At 44.9% G+C, this 24,012-nt stretch overlaps 1 protein-coding gene across 3 annotated transcripts in view; it reads right to left on the bottom strand.

Moving 5' to 3' along the window:
- The window catches only part of LOC139262034 (E3 ubiquitin-protein ligase SH3RF1-like), a 159,194-nt gene that overhangs the window by 64,925 nt on the left and 70,257 nt on the right, over positions 1-24,012 (bottom strand). For all 3 annotated transcript variants that reach the window (XM_070877194.1, XM_070877197.1, XM_070877196.1), the window contains exons 3-5: positions 13,342-13,611; positions 12,634-12,729; positions 10,946-11,248 (exon numbers count right to left, since the gene is read on the bottom strand). In XM_070877194.1, coding sequence (XP_070733295.1) covers positions 10,946-11,248; positions 12,634-12,729; positions 13,342-13,611 — 669 coding nt within the window. The remainder of the gene's footprint in view (positions 1-10,945; positions 11,249-12,633; positions 12,730-13,341; positions 13,612-24,012) is intronic.

The following is a 24,012-nucleotide window of genomic DNA, read 5'->3' as shown; positions in this document are numbered from 1 at the left end:
AGATTGGTGAATGATGCTTAAGGGGTTAACAGTGGATGGGCAATGGCAGACATTTAGAGACCGCATGGATGAACTACAACAATTGTACATCCCTGTCTGGCGTAAAAATAAAAAAGGGAAGGTGGCTCAACCGTGGCTATCAAGGGAAATCAGGGATAGTGTTAAAGCCAAGGAAGTGGCATAGAAATTGGCCAGAAATAGCAGCGAACCCGGGGACTGGGAGAAATTTAGAACTCAGCAGAAGAGGACAAAGGGTTTGATTAGGGCAGGGAAAATAGAGTACGAGAGGAAGCTTGCAGGGAACATTAAAATGGACTGCAAAAGTTTCTATAGATATGTAAAGAGAAAAAGGTTAGTAAAGACAAACGTAGGTCCCCTGCAGTCAGAATCAGGGGAAGTCATAACTGGGAATAAAGAAATGGCAGACCAGTTGAACAAGTACTTTGGTTCGGTATTCATTAAGGAGGACACAAACAACCTTCCGGATATAAAAGGGGTCAGAGGGTCTAGTAAGAAGGAGGAACTGAGTGAAATCCTTATTAGTCGGCAAATTGTGTTGGTGAAATTGATGGGATTGAAGGCCGATAAATCCCCAGGGCCTGATGGTCTGCATCCCAAAGTACTTAAGGAGGTGGCCTTGGAAATAGCGGATGCATTGACAGTCATTTTCCAACATTCCATTGACTCTGGATCAGTTCCTATGGAGTGGAGGGTAGCCAATGTCACCCCACTTTTTAAAAAGGAGAGGGAGAGAAAACAGGGAATTATAGACCGGTCAGCCTGACATCGGTAGTGGGTAAAATGATGGAATCAATTGTTAAGGATGTCATAGCAGCGCATTTGGAAAGAGGTGACATGATAGGTCCAAGTCAGCATGGATGTGTGAAAGGGAAATCATGCTTGACAAATCTTCTGGAATTTTTTGAGGATGTTTCCAGTAGAGTGTATAAAGGAGAACCAGTTGATGTGGTATATTTGGACTTTCAGAAGGCTTTCGACAAGGTCCCACACAAGAGATTAATGTGCAAAGTTAAAGCACATGGGATTGAGGGTAGTGTGCTGACGTGGATTGAGAACTGGTTGGCAGACAGGAAGCAAAAAGTAGGAGTAATTGGGTACTTTTCAGAATGGCAGGCAGTGACTAGTGGGGTACCGCAAGGTTCTGTGCTGGGGCCCCAGCTGTTTACATTGTACATTAATGATTTAGACGAGGGGATTAAATTTTGTATCTCCAAATTTGCAGATGACACTAAGTTGGTTGGCAGTGTGAGCTGCGAGGAGGATGCTATGAGGCTGCCGAGTGACTTGGATAGGTTAGGTGAGTGGGCAAATGCATGGCAGATGAAGTATAATGTGGATAAATGTGAGGTTATCCACTTTGGTGGTAAAAACAGAGAGACAGACTATTATCTGAATGGTGACAGATTAGGAAAAGGGAAGGTGCAACGAGACCTGGGTGTCATGGTACATCAGTCATTGAAGGTTAGCATGCAGGTACAGCAGGTGGTTAAGAAAGCAAATGGCATGTTGGCCTTCATAGTGAGGGGATTTGAGTACAGGGGCAGGGAGGTGTTACTACAGTTGTACAGGGCCTTGGTGAGACCACACCTGGAGTATTGTGTACAGTTTTGGTCTCCTAACTTGAGGAAGGACATTCTTGCTATTGAGGGAGTGCAGCGAAGGTTCACCAGACTGATTCCCGGGATGGCGGGACTGACCTATCAAGAAAGACTGGATCAACTGGGCTTGTATTCACTGGAGTTCAGAAGAATGAGGGGGGACCTCATAGAAACGTTTAAAATTCTGACGGGTTTAGACAGGGTAGATGCAGGAAGAATGTTCCCAATGTTGGCAAAGTCCAGAACCAGGGGTCACAGCCTAAGGATAAGGGGTAAGCCATTTAGGACCGAGATGAGGAAAACCTTCTTCACCCAGAGAGTGGTGAACCTGTGGAATTCTCTACCACAGAAAGCTGTTGAGTCCAATTCACTAAATATATTCAAAAGGGAGTTAGATGTAGTCCTTACTACTAGGGGGATCAAGGGGTATGGTGAGAAAGCAGGAATGGGGTACTGAAGTTGCAAGTTCAGCCATGAACTCATTGAATGGCGGTGCAGGCTAGAAGGGCTGAATGGCCTACTCCTGCACCTATTTTTCTACGTTTCTATGTTTCTATGACCTGATATTATCGGTGGTAAAGGGTTGCATCCTCAAAGGGGATTGGTCTGCCATACCTAAGCAAATGTGCGAGGAAGCCAAACCGTACATTCGTCGCAAGGACAAACTGTCTATTTTAAGCAGATTGCATATTGTGGGGCAATTGTGTTGTAATGTCCAAGAAAGGGAGAGAGAAGTTCGTGTGTGAGTTGCACAGCACACATTCTGATATAGTGATGATGAAGGCCATTGCCAGGTCCCACGTATAGTGGCCAGGAATTGATTCTGAGCTGGAAGCATGTGTGCATCAGTGCAACACCTGCATGCAGCTCAGCAAAGAACCAACGGAATCACCGCTGAGTCTGTGGTCATGGCCATCCAAACCTTGGTCCAGGATCAATGTAGATTTTGCAGGTCCCTTCCTGGGCAAAATGTTTTTAGTGGTGGTGGATGCTTATTCGAAGTGGATAGAATGCACAATCATGTCATCCAGTACGTCCATGACAACCATAGAGAATCTCAATGTCATGTTCGTGGCATATGGTTTGCCTGACATAGTGGTGAAAGACAATGGGTCCTGCTTCACCAGTCAGGAGTTTCAGGAATTTGTAAAACTTAACGGCATAAAACATGTAAGGTCAACACCATTCAAGCCTGCATCCAACGGTCAAGCAGAACATGCAATATAAATTATCAAGCAAAGCATGAGGAGAGTAACGCAAGGGTCACTGCAGACCCGCTTGTCTTGCATACTGCTGAGTTGCAGGACAAGACCCCACACACTCACAGGGGTCTCGCCTGCTGAACTCATGATGAAAAGAGGTCTCAAGACCAAGTTATCTCTTGTACACCTGGATTTAAGTAATCATGTTGAATACAGAAGACAGAGTCAACAATGGTACTACGATCGCGCAATGGTGTCATGCGAGATTTCTGTTAATGATCCTGTATATGTGTTGAATTATGGTCAGGGTCCCAAATGGATCGCTGGTATGGTCATGGCCAAGGAGGGCAACAGAGTATTTGTTATTAAGCTCAAGAATGGGCAAACTTGCAGGAAACACATGGATCAAACAAAGCTGAGGCACACAGACGAGCCAGAGCAGTCGGACAAAGAAACCGTCGACGACCAACCAACTTACCAGCAGCCTTCAGTGGACTCAAGGGTCATCAGTGAACCCGGAATTTCCATCACAGACTTGTTCAATAAAAATGGACTTACAATTCCTGACCCGGCCACTGCCACCCCCAACAAGTCAGCCATCCAGCCGTCAGCCACAACAGACTCCGCACATTCACCCAAGGCCGGAATCGAACTGAGACGGCCAACCCGGGAGTGTAAAGCATCGGACCGTCTCAATCTGTGAAAGACTGTGATAAGATCTCAGAGGAGGGTATTGTCATGTATGTACATCTTGTTTGTAGCCACCAGATGGCATAATTGTTGGAGGTCACTGAGCAGAATGCACATGGTGCTGCTCTGGTATAAAAGGCCAGCCATTTTGTGAGTCAGGCACTTTGGGCCGTAATAAAGCAGAACAAGGTTGTACCTTGTTCAGTTCAACACTACTCAGTTTGTACCTTTATTGCATACTTAACAGAGATATTCTTAATGTGGCCACTACAGAAGAGGAATCTGGGTATGTTCGGCTGCAGACACGATCTTAACGATTAGAACTAACATCATCATTAAGCTCGAATCAGTCTTCAGATATGTGTAAAGCTCAGTGTAAAGCAATTGAAAGTGATTTAAATGGTTTGAGTGGTTTGAGTCAGTATAGCATTTACTTAAATCTCCTGCATGTGGGCATGAAACTCTTTTGGAGTTTACCTGAAAAAAAACATAAACATTAAACCATGCCACCCGCCCTGGATGACACAGCAGACATTTACAAGGCCCTTTTTTTCTTTTTTGTGGGTTTTTTTTTGTGTTTTTCTTTTTTTTTTGTTTTTTTTTGGGCGCTAAAATCACATTTTTTCCAGTGTCCCCTATAAAAGGGGAGGGGGTCACTAAAAGCACCGGCAATTAAAACAAATTAAACTTTAAAACGTAAAATCAAATTAAAATTTGGTTGCCGGGCGTGATGATGCACTCCAGTCCCTCCGGTGCCCACCTCTCGCGGAAGGTCGCGAGCGTACCGGTGGACACCGCGTGCTCCATCTCGAAGGACACCTTGGACCGGATGTAAGAGCGGAAGAGAGGCAGGCAGTCAGGTTGAACGACCCCCTCGACCGCCCGCTGCCTGGACCAGCTGATGGCACCCTTGGCCGTGCCCAGGAGCAGTCCTACGAGGAGGCCCTCGGACCTACCCGCTCCCCTCCGCACAGGGTGCCCAAAGATCAGGAGAGTGGGACTGAAGTGCAGCCAGAATTTCAGGAGCAGCCCCTTTAGATAATGAAACAGGGGCTGCAACCTCGTGCACTCAGTAAAAACATGGAACACGGACTCCTCCAGACTGCAGAAATTGCAGGCGGCCTGGGAGTCCGTGAACCGGCTTAAAAATTTGTTGCACGGCACTGCTCCGTGCACCACCCTCCAGGCCAAGTCCCCGATGAATAGTGGGAGGACTCCCGCATAGAGTGCCCTCCATCGGGGACCCCTGCCTCCTCCGCATGTGGGCATGAAACTCTTTTAGAGTCTACCTACAAAACATAAAACATTAAACCATGCCACCCGACCTGGGTGACACACCAGACATTTACAAGGCCCTTTTTTTCCTTTTTTTGGTTTTTTTTTGTGCTTTTCTTTTTTTTTTGGTTTTTTTTTTGGGCACTAAAATCACAATTTTCCAGTGCCCCCTATAAAAGGGAAGGGGACACTAAAAGCACCGGCAATTAAAACAAATTAAACTTAAAAACGTAAAATCAAATTAAAATTTGGTTGCCGGGCGTGATGATGCACTCCAGTCCCTCCGGTGCCCACCTCTCGCGGAAGGCCGCGAGCGTACCGGTGGACACCGCGTGCTCCATCTCCAAGGACACCCTGGACCGGATGTAAGAGCGGAAGAGAGGCAGGCAGTCAGGTTGAACGACCCCCTCGACCGCCCGCTGCCTGGACCGGCTGATGGCACCCTTGGCCGTGCCCAGGAGCAGTCCTACGAGGAGGCCTTCGGACCTACCCGCTCCCCTCCGCACAGGGTGCCCAAAGATCAGGAGAGTGGGACTGAAGCGCAGCCAGAATTTCAGGAGCAGCCCCTTCAAATAATAAAACAGGGGCTGCAACCTTGTGCATTCCATAAAAACATGGAACACGGACTCCTCCAGACCGCAGAAATTGCAGGCGGCCTGGGAGTCCGTGAACCGGCTTAAAAATTTGTTGCACGGCACTGCTCCGTGCACCACCCTCCAGGCCAAGTCCCCGATGAATAGTGGGAGGACTCCCGCATAGAGTGCCCTCCATTGGGGACCCCCGCCTCCTCCGCATGTGGGCATGAAACTCTTTTGAGTTTACCTGAAAATAAACATAAACATTAAACCGTGCCACCCGCCTGGGTGACACTCCAGACATTTTCAAGGCCCCTTTTTTTTTTTCCTTTTTTTTTTGGTTTTTTTTTGGGGGCGCTAAAATCAAATTTTTTCCAGTGCCCCCTATAAAGGGGAGGGGGACACTAAAAGCACTGGCAATTAAAACAAATTAAACTTTAAAACGTAAAATCAAATTAAAATTTGGTTGCCGGGCGTGATGATGCACTCCAGTCCCTCCGGTGCCCACCTCTCGCGGAAGGCCGCGAGCGTACCGGTGGACACCGCATGCTCCATCTCCAAGGACACCCTGGACCGGATGTAAGAGCGGAAGAGAGGCAGGCAGTCAGGTTGAACGACCCCCTCGACCGCCCGCTGCCTGGACCGGCTGATGGCACCCTTGGCCGTGCCCAGGAGCAGTCCTACGAGGAGGCCTTCGGACCTACCCGCTCCCCTCCGCACAGGGTGCCCAAAGATCAGGAGAGTGGGACTGAAGTGCAGCCAGAATTTCAGGAGCAGCCCCTTCAAATAGTGGAACAGGGGCTGCAACCTTGTGCATTCAATAAAAACATGGAACACGGACTCTTCCAGACCGCAGAAATTGCAGGCGGCCTGGGAGTCCGTGAACCGGCTTAAAAATTTGTTGCACGGCACTGCTCCGTGCACCACCCTCCAGGCCAAGTCCCCGATGAATAGTGGGAGGACTCCTGCATAGAGTGCCCTCCATCGGGGACCCCCGCCTCCTCCGCATGTGGGCATGAAAGTGGAATCTGAAAACAGCAGCTGTACCGAGACCATTGCCTAACTATCAAATGTATTAGCTAATGGAGCTAACTTTGAATTTGACAAGTATTGTTTTGTTAATCAGTTGCTAATCATAGGTAAGCGAATATGCTGTCAAAAAAATCAACAACTTAAGAGGCAGGGTTGTCGTTTGTTAATATTAAAAGTGCCAAATTCTTTAATCTCATATTTTTATTTTAAAGCACACGCACACATACACAAAACCTGATACTGATTATATATAATGTCTAGCATTGAACCTGTGTGTTGATGCTCAAGATTGACTAATTGGGACTGTCCATTTAACTGGTTTAAATTGGGTGTCTGGGTCAGAAAATGAACCATAGTCTTGTTAATGCCCCAATTGGATTGGGGGCGAGTGGGTAGTAAAATTAAACAAAATCTCAAGCCCAACCCCAATCTGTCTCCAATCTGCTCACTTCCAGTTTTGAAGAAGGCGGGTCGGGGGGTGGGTGAGAGGGCGGGCGATCAATCTGCTCATAAGAGGTGGGTCAGTCGGTAAAAGCTTTTAAGGAGGGTGCGTGCCTCCATTTTAACAGGATTTTAATTTTTAACCCATGGAGGTAAAAGGAGGTGGGACGGGCAGGATCCACTTACAGTGCTGCTTGTGGGCTACGAGAAGCAGTAGTGTTTCATCCAGGCGCAACAAGTTTACCTGCTTCCCTCCCCGTGATCACCAACTTCCCCTGCTACCCAATCTCTGACTCCCCCCCCACCCTATCTGTAATGTATTTGCTTCATGGGTTCTTTGCTTAAGAATTCATTGCTATTAAGAACTAGTTGGTTTATTAGCAAAGGTTTAACAATCACACCACACATTACCAGTTCATCCACCAGGCTCACAATCACCTGCCTCATCGTGGATCCCCTGAACACAACGGGCTGGGGTTTTATTGAGTCTTGTGAACATCCTGTGACTGGCCAAGCCACACCCAACTCAACACCTCTGCAAACCTGTGAGCATATTCACAGATGCATACATTACACCAATGATCTCCCCCCAACCTCCATGATCTTCCTCCTGACCTGAATCTGAAGACCCCACCATCGATCTGCCCCCTGCCAATCCCGCCTCCCCATGATCTCCTCACGATCTCTCTCACCCTCCCTCCCTTCCTCCCTCCCTCACCACCGCTTCCCGGTTGCGGCCTTGTGCCCCAGGCTTTTCGGCCTGTCATTCACGGTGGCTGTCGGGCCCATTCAGCTGACCTCACAGCCATCTTTTGGAAAATAATTCGCCTGCGCTCAGCAAAAATAAACTTGATGAGGCCTGGTCCTATGAACTGCTGCAGGCAATTAAATATTTCATGTAAAATGTTGTTTTCCATTTCCTAACCAGTGAACTCCCAATCACAGGTGTCCCTAATGCCTGCAGCTCACCTCGAACATTCTAATGAGACTGAGTCCAGAACCTATGACAGAGTCAGCACTCAAGACATTGGGCGGCACGATTTACACTCTGCCCTACTTCCAGAGAATCTCGGCTTGTATCTCTCCTTACAATAGAAGGGCTTTTAAAATAGTGAAAGTTTGTTTCTGTTTGAAATCAAAATAACGAGCAGAAAAATGTGAGTGATTTTTACAGGTTAGAACTTGCACATATTGCTTGGGGCCACACAGCAACAAAAGTTTGATTTCACGGGGCCATGGAAATCTTGCAGATTTATGATCTCAGTCATTTCTCAGGTACAGCTATGTTCTCATCAACAATCACATCGATATGAAATGGCAGCCATGTACTGATCTGAAATGGAGTGTGCATGTGAGTGGCCACTGACCCAAAACCTGGGGTCACTTGGCCCTTGATTTTCTTATTAGTGCATGTATTAAAAGTTAAAAGCAATGGTAACAAGGACAGGTTCCTCAAGATGCTTTTCCAAGAATGTCCTGGGAGAGTGTCACTTAACCAAGACCTCCGCATACCACTTTCCTCTATTGACTTGCCCTGATTATGCGGGTCACGTCTATTAAGGGCTCACAATTCCCATTGGTAAAAGGGAGGTAATTTAGCTCCATTGTTTTATTCATCAAAGCTGACCAGCTGCTCTTCAATGACTGCTGGCCATTCTTAAAGCTGTTCTACCACTGAGGGAGCGTGGCCACAAGGCAGAGTAATCATCCAATCTAAACCTTTTACTCCTTTTAAGAAGAGGATTTTGGGCACAGAGGCAATAGAGGGAGTGGAATAGGGGAGGATTTTAAAGGGAGACTCAACTGTAAAACCCCAAAAATGTATGTGCTTTTTATTACACTGCAGCATGTAGTATAGGCATTGTATATTGAAATGTAAGCATGTGCGATGAGAATTCCATACCTTATACATGATTTATATTTTTCCTTTACTTTTATTCCCCTGTTCCTTTCCTTGCCCTTCACTATGCCTCATCGGCTTAGGCCTCACACAACTGTCCAAATGCTTGCTTCAACAACCCTGGTTTGGCTAGTGATGGTTCACTGTGTATTAGATACACATGTTTTTTATTTCAGACAGGTAAAGTATTCGCATAAATGGTTCACACACTCTTCCCAACTACTAACCAGCTCACCTATAAGTATGTGACATGCATGCTCCTTTAAGCTTTTCATTTACTTGTGCAAGACTGTACTGCACAGGCTCAGTAAACATCTGTATATATGCAGGCAGGCATATGTCAATGGGAGTTGAAACAAAAACCCTCAGTAGCTCGAGTTGTATCTGACACAAAGAAAGATGGTTATGGTTGTCAGGCAGCTTTAGGAGTTCCTCAGAAAAACACATTTGGCCAACCATCTCCCTCATCAATGACCGTCCATCCATCATTAGGTGGACTGCTCATTGAAGATTCTATAGTGTGCAGCTCCAGTCACAACTCCTCCATTAATGATGCAGTCCATGCCAGTCTACAGCAGAACTTGATAACATCCAGCTTGGAATGACAGGAGGCAGGTAACATTTGTGCTGCATAAATGCCAAATTATTGTCCATCTCAAAAAAAGAAAGCCTATTTCCTCCTGACTTTCAATGGCATCACTATTGCTGAATCCCCTACCATCAACATCTCAATGGCCATAATTGACCAGAAGCTTAACTAGACCAGCCATATTAACACCATGGTTACAAGAGCAGGGCAAAGGCTGGATCACCTCTTGACTCCTTAAAACCACTCCACCATCTACAACAATCATTAGGTGTGTGATAGAATACTCACCTGGGTGCATGAAGCCACATCAACAGTCAAGAAGCTGAACACTATTTGGGACAAAGCAATTTGCTTGATTAGTACCCTTGCCACTGGATTCAATATCCAGCCTCTCCATCATCAGCTAGCTGTGACTGGAATATTTATGATCTACATGACAGCAACTTGCCAAGGCTACTTTGAATGCATCTCTCTCCACTGTGATCTCTAGCATTGAGAAGAACAATAGTAGCAATGCCACATGAACACCATCAGCTCCAAATTGTCTTCCAAGTCACACACCATACAAACTTAGACATATATCACTATTCCTTCATTACTGCAAGGTCAACATTCAGGAATTGCCCACCTAACACCATTGTGGGAGTGCCATCCTTATAAGGACTGCAGTGCTTGAAGGAGAAGTCCCACCATCACCAACCTTCTCAGGACAATTAGGGAAGAACAAGCCACACTGGCCATGGCAGTAAACAAGTCTTCAGTGGTTTATTGTGGTGTAGGTAGTGACACACTGAGGTTACTTCTCTCTGGTGATATCAATCTGCACATCCTTCAAGGGTCTTGAGACAGTAAAGCAAGGCCATGTCTACCTGTTTAAGTAGATGTTAAAGATTCCACTGTACAATTTCCAAGAAGAACAGGAGTTCTCCCAGTGTCCTGGCCAACATTCCTTTCTTAGCCAACACCTACAAAGAACAGAGTAACTGGCCATTCATTTCAATGCTGTTTGTTGTATCTTACTGAGCGCAAAATGGCTGCTGTATTTATCCACATAACAACAGTGACTGAAGTTCAAAGTTATACTTCTGAGAAATGTAATAATGTGCTATATAAATGTATTTTTCTTTTTTTTGTTTTCCTGTGCCTGACAGAAGCGGATAGAACTAGAGATACAAAAGGACATGACTTCTTTTGTACCTCTAATTTGAAAACCGAAAGAAGGAATTAACTGAAAGATAAGTGTGCTGCATTATGAAAAAAATGAATTGTTTGCTGGGTCATATGCATGCATTAATATATTGATTTAACTCCTTGACTATCTCAGTTTCCACTCAACCCTATGAAAATGTTATGCTGAACTTGACTACTAAGCAAATAATAAAAGTCATCAGATCCAAGTTACATTAGCTTCCACATTAGTGATACTAGTTTTGCCAAATTCAGGAGGATAGATGTGGGTTTCATCTTCAACTCAGATAGAATAAAGGTCTCCTTTAATCTGCAATAAATGTCCTAAGAGAGTTTAAATAGATTCAGCCTTGTTCTTAGTGGCCACAGGATTTCAGCACAGACACTACCATGATATTGGCACCAAGAACATTGAGATGAAACAGAAATGATACCTGTCTGGTGGGACTGCATGGACTCCTTCTTTCTGCAATCTGGGCCACGACTGCTGGGTTACTTGAACTAATCAGCACTGGTGAACTGATCTGCAATGGCTGGTGAGATGGAGACAAGTGGGAGATTCTGTTGAGCATATTCATAGCGCTTGTGTGAGAACGGTTCTCTTTAGCAACTGTCCTCCCTAGCTCTGAGTGTCTGATGGTTGTGCTCGAATTGGCAGCTGCTGGACTGCAATGGCATGTACCACCTTTCACATCTGGCCTTTTTGTTGCTAATAACTGCTTTGCCGTTGAGTTCATCTGTAGAAGACAGAAAAAGAGAAAGAATTGAGTATTTATAGTGCAATCAATGAAATCAAAGTGACATTTGGGTAATGTTTTTATAAATACATTCACATTTTTTAATTCTAATATATTTTCTATTTAAGATATATATATATATATATATTTTCACCTCTTCCTCTCTTTTGGGCCCCTTATGTTGGACATCACATCCTGGCAGAGAGGTCGAAGTATGTAACTTGCTCCTAAACCATTGCCAATGAAGCTGAGCAAACAGACTACCAGGAGATACTTCACAACAATTTTGGAAGAACTCTTCTTATCACTTGCCCCGCTCCCTGTAGGGAGGGGCCGAGCCTTTGCTCGCTCTGCCATACAGTGAAAATTATTGGCAATGTTATCATACGAATACTTAAATCACTAGTGTTACATTTCTCTCCCCCACTACTTTAGTAGAGCTATTATTATTTGAAGTGAGTTAACACTTCTGTCAAAGTAAGGGAGGCAAGAATTTAATATGTGCATCAAGCATCCAACAGCTATCTCTAGCCTTCTGACTGAATCTTAAATGTTGCTCTGCTCTGTAGCATATAGCCTTGGAGCTCTTATGAGCTGACCCACTATACTGTTCTAAATAGAAAGCAATTTTTTATTGCATATGGTTAAGTCCAATCATAATTCATTGCTAGAGTTGGATTTGGTTTTGCTGAAAGAGTTAGAGACAACTCGTCCAAACAGTTTCTTCCCATTTAGGGGTAGTCTAGAAAAAGGTAAAGATGGAAAATGGGCTGCTCTGTAAAAGAAAAGCACTGAAACGGGGCTTCATGTTGCAACTCTAAAAGATTGTGGACTGTGCAGAACATGTAACTAAGAGTTATAGGAGATAAGTGAATTTAGAAATGGATGACTGGATAAGCCACAACTCCACATTAATTGTTAGTGTGGGTTGGACCCTGCTATTTGACTCATTGATAAGTATGAAAAACAATAAGTTGAGCATATTCCACACTTCCTATTTCATGAGACTTCTTTAGCTCTGGATAGCGGCAAGTTAAAAGGCGCCCTTCATTTTGTTCTGAGATGAGAAGAATGTTTAAATCGCTCCAGAATAAGAGATTGCACTTATGTGTTTTTAAAGGTTTGCCAAACATTTTCTTTTGGAAACTAAAGGAGTAAAAAAAGCTATGAGTAATTTTCATTGTGACGCTATCATGCACAAGTGATGTGATAACGAGTGTCAATTTAATTTCTGTCATTGCTTCATGTATTTTTCTTTAAAAGCATTTTTCATGAAGGTGGCTCCACTATAAAAAGAAGTGTACATTCCTGACCATGATTGCTGATCTTAAATAAAGGGAACACAAAAGTAACCAATGATTAGCAGAATTCCCAATAAAACCTACCTCAACAAATGAAATGGGGAATATTCCTACTTTGTCCTCGAGTTTGCCCTCAGCCCAGTTTTCATCAACTCTCCGGATCACTTTTAGGATATCATTCTGAAAGACAAGTTTGAAACTGTGTTAAATTTACCACAACCTCAAAGTTGAGCAGTGACCTACCAACACTCCTCGTGAGGGAGTATCATACAGCTGGTCCTCTGCCTGGAGTACAAATGGATTTGCTAAGTCTTTCATCTGATACTGAGGGCATGAATGAAATAGTACCCTGCAGCAGCTGGTAAAGAAACGTTCCCTGTGACAGCTGAATTCCATGTGACTTGCTGCACTTATTTGGATTGGAAAATATATGGTTAATGCAAGTGCATGTACTCTAAACCCGAACCCAGAAAATAACATATTTTTGTAGTCTCAGAATCAGATCATTCTTATTAAAATTACTTAATAGGATGATGAATGGCAGAGTCAATGGGCAGGGTGTAAAATGGACTGTCGATTCACTATTGTCCTTTTTGCAATATTACCAAAAAACGATTTTAATTCCATTGTTCCAACTGAAGCTACTGTATGAAGACTGCCCCTTTAAAGTTCTTTCAAAAGCCATGCATTATTATGAATGATGGTGCATTCTATGGATGTCGTTGAGTTTTAAGCAGTTGCCTTAATGATGCAACCTCTCAAACATGCAGAATTGATCTCGAGACTTCTTACCTTGAGGAATGGCAGGAGATCCTTGTTGGCTTCCTTGTCTTTCTCTTTCAGATTAAAGTCATAAAGAGCTTTGCAGAGGGGAGGGGGTTGAGGTAAATGATGGATCACTTGAACAAAATTGAGAGGGAAGATTCCACAGACTCCATTGATTTCCCCATAATACCAATTCTCATCCACTTGCCGACGCAGAATGATGACATCACCCTTTTTGAAGCTGAGGTCTCCTGGCTTCTGGCCTCCATACGAGTACAATGCTGTCGCACATGGCACCTGCAATAACCAACAACTTCGGATGATGGAATTTCAGCGTAAGCAGTGTTGAAAGCAACATCACATTGCTGATAGACTCGACATAAAATACTTGTTGAAGAAAGAGGCCCTGTAACCTGCACAGAGACTACAGGGACATGCTCCTGCCTTGTAGTCTATAGAAACATTCTTCCTCCCCAAGTCCCAACCCCAGCCCCATCACCAAGTACACCTCACTTTATTGTATTGAACAGTATTCAGAGAGGTTTAGGTGTCCTTGTGCAAGAAACACAGAAAGCTAGCATGCAGGTACAGTAAGCAATAAGGAAAGCAAATGGCATGTTGTCTTTTACTGCAAGAGGGAGTTAGATATGGCCCTTATGGCTAAAGAGATCAAGGGGTATGGAGAGAAAGCAGGAAAGGGATACTGAGGTGATGATCAGCCATGATCTTATTGAATGGTGGTGCAGGCTCGAAGGGCCGAATGGCCTACTCCTGCACCTATTTTCTATGTTTCTATGTTTCTATGCAAGGGGGTTGGATTATAAGATTAAGGATATCTTGCTACAATTGTACAGGGCCTTGGTGAGATCACACCTGGAGGACTGTACACAGTTTTGGTCTCCTTATCTAAGGAAGAATATACTTGCCTTGGAGGCGGTGCAACAAAGGTTCACTTGATTGATTCCTGGGATGAGAGGGCTGTCTTATGATGAGAGAATGTGTAGAATGGGCCTATACTCTCTGGAGTTTAGAAGAATGAGAGGTGATCTCATTGAAACATACAAGATTCTGAAGGGCATTGACAGGGTAGAGGCTGAAAGGTTGTTTCCCCGGGCAGGAGTGTCTAGAACTAGGGGGCATAGTCTCAAGATAAGGGGTCAACCATTTAAGACTGAGATGAGGAGGAATTTCTTTGGAATTCTCTGCCCCAGAGGGCCGTGGATAATGAGTCTCTGAATATGTTCAAGGCTGAGATAGGTAGATTTTTGGAGTCTAGGGGAATCAAGGGATATGGAGATCGGGCGGGAAAGTGGAGTTGAGGTCGATGATCAACCATGATTTTATTGAATGGTAGAGCAGGCTCGAGGGGCCATAGGGCCTACTCCTGCTCCTATTTCTTCTGTTCTTATGTTCTTATAACTAGGCATGACCCTGACAGAATTTTCTTGCAAGTATTGTGAAATGCATATTATAGCATCTAACCTACAGAGTGTGTAAACTGCTTCTTCAAATAAAATAAAAAAAATATATTGAACAAGATAAAAAAATCTATATAAAGGAAGGAAATGAGTCAGTAAATATAAAAGACACAACGCAGAAACAGAACTTAAAACATTTCAGACCGACAAGAAGTTGCAGGTAGTTTTGCGGCATGGCCCAACCCCACATTCACCCCCAGTGACTCCATTTTAGCAGAAGGTGTGGATTTATAACAAAATCCAATTTCGGGCAGACTTAAGCTGGGAAATTCCTTGGAGGTACACTCGCTCCGTGACTGTAACTTCGCCAGGTGTAGTGTGTAAGCCCCATTTGCATGTGGAACCTGGGTTTCTGCAGCATTTACAGCAAAGTCACGGTGGTGGAGCAGGAGCTGCCCTGAGGTACATCCCGGTCTTAATTTAAAAGTTTTCGCAGGTAGCTAAAAGTATGGCTATTAGCCTATGACTGACTCTTCACAAATGATTTCTCTCTGGTTGCACAATTAGTAATGCATGGGCTGAGCTGTTGCAACTATTAATCCTCCAGTACATACACGAGTCACTGCTCTCCCTTGGGACACGATAATATAATTAGTTTATCATGCTCATGATTATGTTGTTTCTGCACAATGTCACTGAACATTACAACAGGGTATGCCCTTTAATTGCACAACAAGGATCTCCACCTGCAATGAATAAGCAGCAAATGCACACAATGACAGTGCAGGATAAGCAGTGCCTGGAGTACAAAAGATTGAGGAAATTCAAGCGCAAATTATGTCCAACGCAAGTTGAGTTTCTGCGATCTTTTGCGCTCGTTTGAAAAGACACTGTGCTGAAGCTGGTGCCACCCACAATACTGGCTACGCCCCCAGAGTAAATTAATCACCATTGCGAGTTTCCACTAACTGCGCCTGTTTGCAGGCCTTCGAGAAGGCTCTTAAAATTAAACTGGCTCTTTTGGGCGCAAGGACAATAATAGGTACCTTTTAAAAGCTTTTGAATATATATATATTTTTTTTTTATTTACTGAGAAACTGATTACTGTACACCAATATAACTGGAAAATGGTTCTGTACAGTTTTTTTTTAAGTCATTTTCAGTTATTTAAAATTGGGTTACTCACAGACACTCTGATTAAAAATGCTTATTTTTTGGGATAAATCCATTTTCAGCTGTATTAATCAAACTGCACCAAGTTACCGGTCTTAAATATATCACGTAGTATTTTTAAAAGCAAAAACATTTAAAACAATGACGTTCGGAAACGCTGCCTGATTGTGCTGCTTCATGGCAGATTCTACGTTTGTTGATATGCAAATGAATTTGAGCAGAAACTTGAGAAAAAAAACTCAAGTGCAATTGTAGGCACAATTGGTGCCTGGATCGCCGATTGCCCCCAAAGCAGAAACTCTACCCCGAACTGTTACACTTTTATTCCTTGTGACTAAACAGGCATGTGAGAATCGACTATCGCCCGCTATAATGGCATCCCCGCTCAGGCCACTGGTTAAAATAGCACTCGGGCCCCGTGATGTCGTCGGAGCCAATCTGCATATTTAAAGGTATCCTTCCCGCCTGCTCAGAAGATCAGGTTAAAATGGAAGACTGTGGGAGGGGAGCAGGAGATTGGTGGGTGAGTCTCCAGGGTGATTTTAACTGCCTGCCCGCTCAGTTTCCGCCAGGCAGGCAGGGTTAAAATCACTCCTCATACAGCTACGCAACGAACAACCCTTGCTCTGATGAATAAACAGGGACTCAATAAGCAGGAACTCTACAGTGTAGGACAATGTGCAAATTTTATTCTAATGGACAAACAGGAAGGCCACAAAATTAGACCAATAGACCATATTAGACCATATTCGGTCGGTATAGACATGATGAGCCAAATGGCCTCCTTCTGTGCCATAAACAGCGATGATTCTGTGATTCTAAGTGACCCTTATCATGTTAAACAAAAAAAGCATCATCCAGTCATATAAAGAATTACAAAGAGTAACTTCCTCTGCTGAATAAACGTGGAACAATTCTACAATGAGTAACTGTTACCAGCCTGTTTATCAGGAACCTTGTTGAATTATACAGTGAGTATCCTTTACCTTGCCAAATAAACAAAAGCTTTGTACAGTTGTACAGTGAGTCACTCTTACTCTGCTGAATACACGGCACTGCACAAAATTTTACCATGATTGACCTTCATTTTCACTAAATATACAGGAACTGTGCACAGTTACACTATGTGCATTCCTCACCCTGCTGAATAAACAGAAGTTCCATACAAGGGCTCCATACTTGCCTATAGGTTCTGTTTGCGATTGATTTTTGTCACAGTACTCCTGTGATATTATAGGCTGACTGAAAAAAATGCTGCAGTAACTGCTCAGAAGTGTGCAATAAATTGACGTTGAAGCACAGTGATCAAAGTCCCTGGACAAAGAGCTCACCCCAATATCAATAGGATAAATATGTCTGCACCCAGAGGACAATGTTGATCCCTTATGCTGTTCTATGGCACACGTGTAACGAGCAGAAGCCTTCCTGCATATTGGGACTGCTTTGTACATATACTGAAGAGTTACCACTGGGTAAGCTCGAGGAACTGAAGACAATAAGATTGCAGATCAAACCATGATGTGAAAATTAGGCTTGTGCTTGGATCTGATGCATTGCACGCTCCGCCTTGTCAATGTGACACAGTTCCACCAGCTGTCATCACATGCACTCTTGAGGACAGCTGTCTTGGCTTCTCTGACACTCTCCAGTCACAATTTCTTCAGTGATCATTACACTGATGGATAATGACTTAAGCAGAAAATAAAATATTTATTCTACAGCTCAATGCTTTGCCAATAATTGACAGGTTAGGAATGACAAAGTTTGCTAACAGAACAGAGTAATTGCCATGCACTGTACTGCTGCTATACAGTCCCTCACAGTACTGAAAACCTTCAGCACACAACCTCACAGCATTGGAAGAGCAAATCCATTTTTCAGCACAGCCTCTCTTAGAACTGAAAACACAGCCCTTATCAGCACATTGCTATTACATAGTCCATCATATTGAAAACCTGGCCCCTTTAAGCATACTGATACAACAATATGCTCTGAGTCTCAATGCAAGGAGCATTCATAATAAGGTGGATGAATTAACTGCGCAGATAGCTGTTAACGGATATGATGTAATTGGGATTACGGAGGCATGGCTCCAGGGTAACCAAGGCTGGGAACTCAACATCCAGGGGTATTCAATATTCAGAAAGGAAAAGGAGGTGGGGTAGCGTTACTGGTTAAAGAGGAGATTAACGCAATAGTAAGGAAGGACATTAGCTTGAATGATGTGGAATCTATATGAGTAGAGCTGCGAAACACCAAAGGGCAGAAAACGTTAATGGGAGTTGTGCACAGACCACCAAACAGTAGTAGTGAGGTTGGGGATGGCATCAAATATCAAACAGGAAATTAGGGATGTGTGCAATAAAGGTACAGCAGTTATCATGGGTGACTTTAATCTACATATAGATTGGGCTAACCAAACTGGTAGCAATACTTTGGAGGAGGATTTCCTGGAGTGTATAAGGGATGGTTTTCTAGACCAGTATGTCGAGGAACCAACTAGAGAGCAGACCATCTTAGACTGGGTCTTGTGTAATGAAAGAGGATTAATGAGCAATCTTGTCATGCGAGGCCCCTTGGGGAAGAGTGACCATAATATGGTAGAATTCTTCATTAAGATAGAGAGTGACACAGTTAATTCAGATACTAGGGTCCTGAACTTAAAGAAAGGTAACTTCGATAGTATGAGACGTGAATTGGCTAGGATAGACTGGCACATGATACTTAAAGGGTTGACGGTAGATAGGCAATGGCAGACATTTAAAGATCATATGGATGAACTACAACAATTGTACATCTCTGTCTGGCGTAAAAATAAAACAGGGAAGGTGGCTCAACCGTGGCTAACAGGGGAAATTAGGAATAGTGTTAAATCCAAGGAAGAGGCATAAGAATTGGCCAGAAAAAGCAGCAAACCTGAGGACTAGAAGAAATTTAGAATTCAGCAGAGGAGGACTAAGGGTTGAATTAGGAGGGGGAAAATTGAGTATGAGAGTAAGCTTGCAAGGAACATAAAAACTGACTGCAAAAGCTTCTATAGATAAGTGAAGAAAAAAAGATTAGTGAAGGCTAATGTAGGTCCCTTGCAGTCAGAATCAGGTGAATTCATAATTGGGAAAAAGGAAATAGCAGACAAATTGAACAAATACTTTGGTTCTGTCTTCACTATGTAGGATTCACTAACTTCTGGGACTCAATGGACATGTGTCTGGAATTTAAAAGGGAACTGTGTTAGACTTTTGGAGGAGAAATGTGGACAGAAATATCTCACTATTAGGCGCCTTTGGACTAAACGAGGGCCTTTTAGATTGAGTTTAGACATTTTAAATTGTATGCTGGGTCTGCCTCCCAGGTGCTTTTTTTTGGTGGGAGGTGTTTTTTTTTCACTGCATAACCTCTGTATCCGTTGCGTATATGTTTTCCCCCTTTTTCTGTACATTTTGTTATATGCGATTAAGTTAATTTGTGTGGTGTGCTATTTTCTAAATAAAATATTTGTTCTTGCACCAAACAGTTGTCTGTCTAGATCTCTCACATCCCCTAAATAATTCCAAGTTCTAGAACCAGCGAGTGGGATGATTCGAACCGTCAAGGTCAGAAAAGGCTGACAAACCCACCACCCCCTACATAATTGCGAGCCAGGTAGGAGCTTGGTAAAAAGTGTCATGTTTCTCACATTACTGAATATAACTGTATCTTACCATGCTATACATGACTGTAACTAGATATGACCTGTAACAATAAGCATACCTTACCATCAGGTGACATTCCATACCTGTCCCACTGAGGTATATAAAAAGAGGTCTCAGGCAAGTGCAACACTGGAGAGCTGGAATTAAAGGTGCAGGTCCTGAGTGACCTTGACTTCAGCATGTGTCTCGTGTAAGTCAGTACATTAGAGTCAGGACTTAACAGTGGCGACGAGTTACGGGATCACAGAATCCACAGAATGGCTACCAACAGCTCAGATGAGAAATACAATGCTGGAGACAATTGGGATGACTTTATAGAAAGGCTCCAGCAAAGCTTTGTGACCAAAGACTGGCTGGACGACGATAAGGCAGAGAAGAGAAGAGCCCATCTCTTGACCAGCTGTGGCTCGAAAACATACGCTTTAATGAAAGACCTACTGGCACCCAAGAAACCAGCAAGCAAGTCATTTGAGGAGTTGAGCACATTGATGAGAGACCACCTGAAGCCAGCGAGCAGCCTACACATGGCCAGACACAGGTTCTACAACTACAGACGCTGTGTGGGCCAAAGCATACCCGACTTCGTGGCGGAACTTCGGAGGCTGGCTAGTTCATGTGAGTTCCCCGATGAACTAAGGAGAGAAGTACTGAGAGACTTTTTTTATTGAAGGAATAGGCAACGCAGGCATATTCCAAAAGCTTATAGAGACTAAGAACTTGACTCTAGAGGCAGCAGCACTGGTCGAACAGACGTTCTTGGCAGGCGAAGAAGAAACGAGGCTGATCTATATTTCGGGTACGAAAACCAACGAGGCATCGGAACAAGGGGTTCAATTGTGAAACAAACTGCTACCCCAACACACAGACAAAGGCAGGAGAGCAGGCCTTCAACAGCAGACAGTGGCGCCAGAAGCCATCAAAATCAAGGGCCACATGAACGGCCGATCACACCTCATCAACCCACAATGCGAGCAATCAACAACAGATTGAGAGAAGCTCAAGGGACATCAGTCAGACGCAGCTCATCCTTCGGAAACAATGGAAACGGTCTGTGTTGGAGATGTGGGGGAAGGCACTCAACTAGGCTGTGTCGATTTTAGCATGCCGTTTGCAGAAACTGCAACTACACAGGGCATCTGGCTCGCATGTGCAGAAAAACAGCAGCTCGGCTGGTATACGAATTGGAAGGGTCGGAAAGCGGACCAGAAGATGGTTGGAACAGTGTACGGGACGCCGAGGTACAGCGGGTTAACACGATCAATGTCCACTGTTCTTACACCAAGACGCCTCCATTTATGATGAGGGTTCTACTCAACGGGATACCCGGCAACATGGAACTGGACACAGGGACCAGTCAATCCCTCATGAGCGTTCAACAATTTGAACAGCTGTGGACGCACAAAAGCAACAGACCAAAACTCACAAAGATCGACACCAAACTAAGGACTTATACTAAAGAAATCGTTTCAGTCCTTGGCAGCACCATGCTCTCAGTCACACACAAAGGGATGGTGCACCAACTTTCCCTGTGGATTGTCCCCCGGGATCTCCCAGCCCTTTAGGGGAGAAGCTGGCTGGCAAAACTAAATTGGAAATGGGATGATGTTCACGCCATGTCGTCAGAGGAACGGATCTCCTGCTCAACAGTTCTAAGCCGTTTTGAACATCTCTTTCAGCCAGGTGTGGGCACCATCAAAGGGACTAAAGTTAGAATCTACATCACACTGGATGCCAGACCGGTCCATCACAAGGCTAGAGCTGTGCCTTATGTGATGAGGGAAAAGATTGAAAACGAACTGGACCGGCTTCTGCGGGAAGGCATAATTTCTCCCGTGGAATTCAGCGACTGGGCAAGCCCCATCATCCCCGTCATGAAGCCTGATGGATCCGTGCGAATCTGTGGGGATTACAAGTCTACCATAAACAGAGTCTCCCTACAGGACCAATACCCGCTGCCCAGAGCGGAGGACCTATTTGCCATGTTGGCTGGAGGAAAACTTTTCTCGAAACTTGACCTCACATCTGCGTATATGACGCAAGAACTGACCGAAGAGTCTAAGCTACTCACCACCATCAACACACATCGAGGCCTTTTTGTGTACAATTGATGCCCATTCGGCATCAGGTCGGCAGCTGCTATATTCCAGCGCAACATGGAGAGTCTGCTCAAGTTCATCCCGGGGACGGTTGTGTTTCAAGATGATATACTCATCACGGGCAGGGACACCGACTCTCATCTCCGCAATCTTGAGGAAGTACTAAGTCGATTGGATCGGGTAGGCCTAAGAGTTAAGAAATCCAAGTGTCTGTTTCTCGCGCCTGAGGTTGAATTTTTGGGCAGAAGGATTGCCGCTGATGGAATCCGTCCAACTGAATCCAAAACCGAAGCGATTCGCCTGGCACCCAGGCCCCAGAATGTCTCGGAACTGCGCGCCTTTCTCGGGCTACTCAATTACTTTGGGAACTTTATGCAGAATTTGAACACGCTGCTGGAGCCTCTCCACATGCTACTCAGAAAGGGGTGCGATTGGTTTTGGGGGGTTGCCCAAGAATGCACCTTTAATAAGGCACGCAACCTTCTATGTTCCAAGAGTGTTTTAGCTTTTTTTGACCCAGGTAAAAAGTTAGTCCTTACGTGTGATGCGTCAGCGTACAGGGTCGGGTGCGTTTTACAGCACGTCAATGATGTGGGTGAATTGCAGCCCGATGCTTATGCCTCCAGGTCACTTTCGCGTGCGGAGCGCGGGTACGGTATGGTTGAGAAGGAGGCGCTCGCGTGCATGTATGGTGTCAAAAAGATGCACCAATACCTTTTCGGGGCCAAGTTTGCGTTAGAAACCGACCACAAACCCCTCACGTCCCTACTATCCGAGTGCAAGGCAATTAACGGCAACGCCTCGGCGCGCATTCAGCAGTAGGCACTCATGCTGGCGGCTTACGACTACACGATAAGGCACAGACTAGGCACAGACAACTGTGCCGACTCGCTTAGCAGGCTACCCCTGGCAACCACAGAAGGGTCCGACAAACAGGACTGTGAGATGGTCATGGCAATCAATGCCTTTGAATCCACAGGTTCGCCCATGACGGCTTGCCAAATCAGAGCCTGGACGACCAACGACCCCACGTTATCTCTAGTTAAAAGATGCATTTTAACTGGTGACTGGGCAGAGGCTCGCGATGCCTGCCCCGAGGAGGTCAAACCCTTCCATAGGCGCATGCATGAACTCTCACTACAGGCAGATTGCCTGATGTGGGGCAGCCGAGTAGTTATGCCCTTACGAGGCAGGGAGGTGTTTGTCCGGGAGCTCCATCGCGAGCACCCGGGGATCGTACTTATGAAGGTCATAGCCAGATCTCATGTCTGGTGGCCTGGCATTGACGCGGACTTGGAGCTCTTCGTCTGTCGGTGCACTATTTGTGCCCAACTCAGTAATGCCCCAAGGGAGGCCCCCCTAAGCCCCTGGCTCTGGCCCACCAAACCATGGTCGCGGGTGCATGTAGACTATGCGGGCCCATTCATGGGCAAAATGTTCCTCGTAGTCGTTGATGCATTTTCAAAATGGATCGAATGCACCATTTTAAACTCGAGCACCACCTCCACCACTGTGGAGAACCTTAGAACCATGTTTGCAACGCACGGCATTCCTGACATATTGGTCAGTGATAATGGTCCGTGCTTCACCAGCGCAGAATTTCACGATTTTATAGTTGACCACGGTATAAATCACGTTAAGACGGCACCTTTCAAGCCGGCCTCCAATGGCCAGGTGGAACGAGCAGTGCAGATCATTAAACAAGGCATGCTCAGAATCCAAGGTCCCATGCTGCAGAGCTGCCTGTCGTGACTGCTGCTGGCATACAGATCTCGTCCGCATTCGTTGACTGGAGTTCCCGCCGCGCAACTATTGATGAAACGAACCTTAAAGACCAGGCTCTCGTTAATCCTCTCAGACATGCATGAAATTGTTGAGGCTAAGCGTCAAAAGCTAACTGAGTACCATGATCGAAATTCGAGGGGGAGGTGGAATAAGATAGGGGACAAAGTGTTTGTGCTACACTATGGCCGGCATCCCAAATGGCTTGCAGGGACAGTAACAGACAAAGAGGGAAACAGGCTACTGGTTGTACAAATGGACAATGGCCAAACCTGCCGGAGGCATGTAGACCAAGTAAAAAGTAGATTCACTGATAACACTGAAGAACCAGAGGTAGACTACAATGTGGAACTCACACCACACCTGGTGGAAAGACAGGTGGAACAACCTGAGGAAAGGTCTGTCTCAACAGACAGCCCAGGCGAGATACCAGCAATCACACCGAATGAAACAGACAGCCCAGGCGAGATACCAGCAATCATACCGAACGAAAAACAGGCACTAAGGCAAACAACTGAACCACAACTAAGATGCTCC

Source organism: Pristiophorus japonicus, chromosome 4 (genome assembly GCF_044704955.1).
Source record: "Pristiophorus japonicus isolate sPriJap1 chromosome 4, sPriJap1.hap1, whole genome shotgun sequence".
NCBI classification, from domain to species: Eukaryota; Metazoa; Chordata; class Chondrichthyes; family Pristiophoridae; genus Pristiophorus; species Pristiophorus japonicus.
The sequence above is the reverse complement of the archived record's forward strand: the minus strand, read 5'-3'. Positions and strand labels throughout refer to the sequence as shown.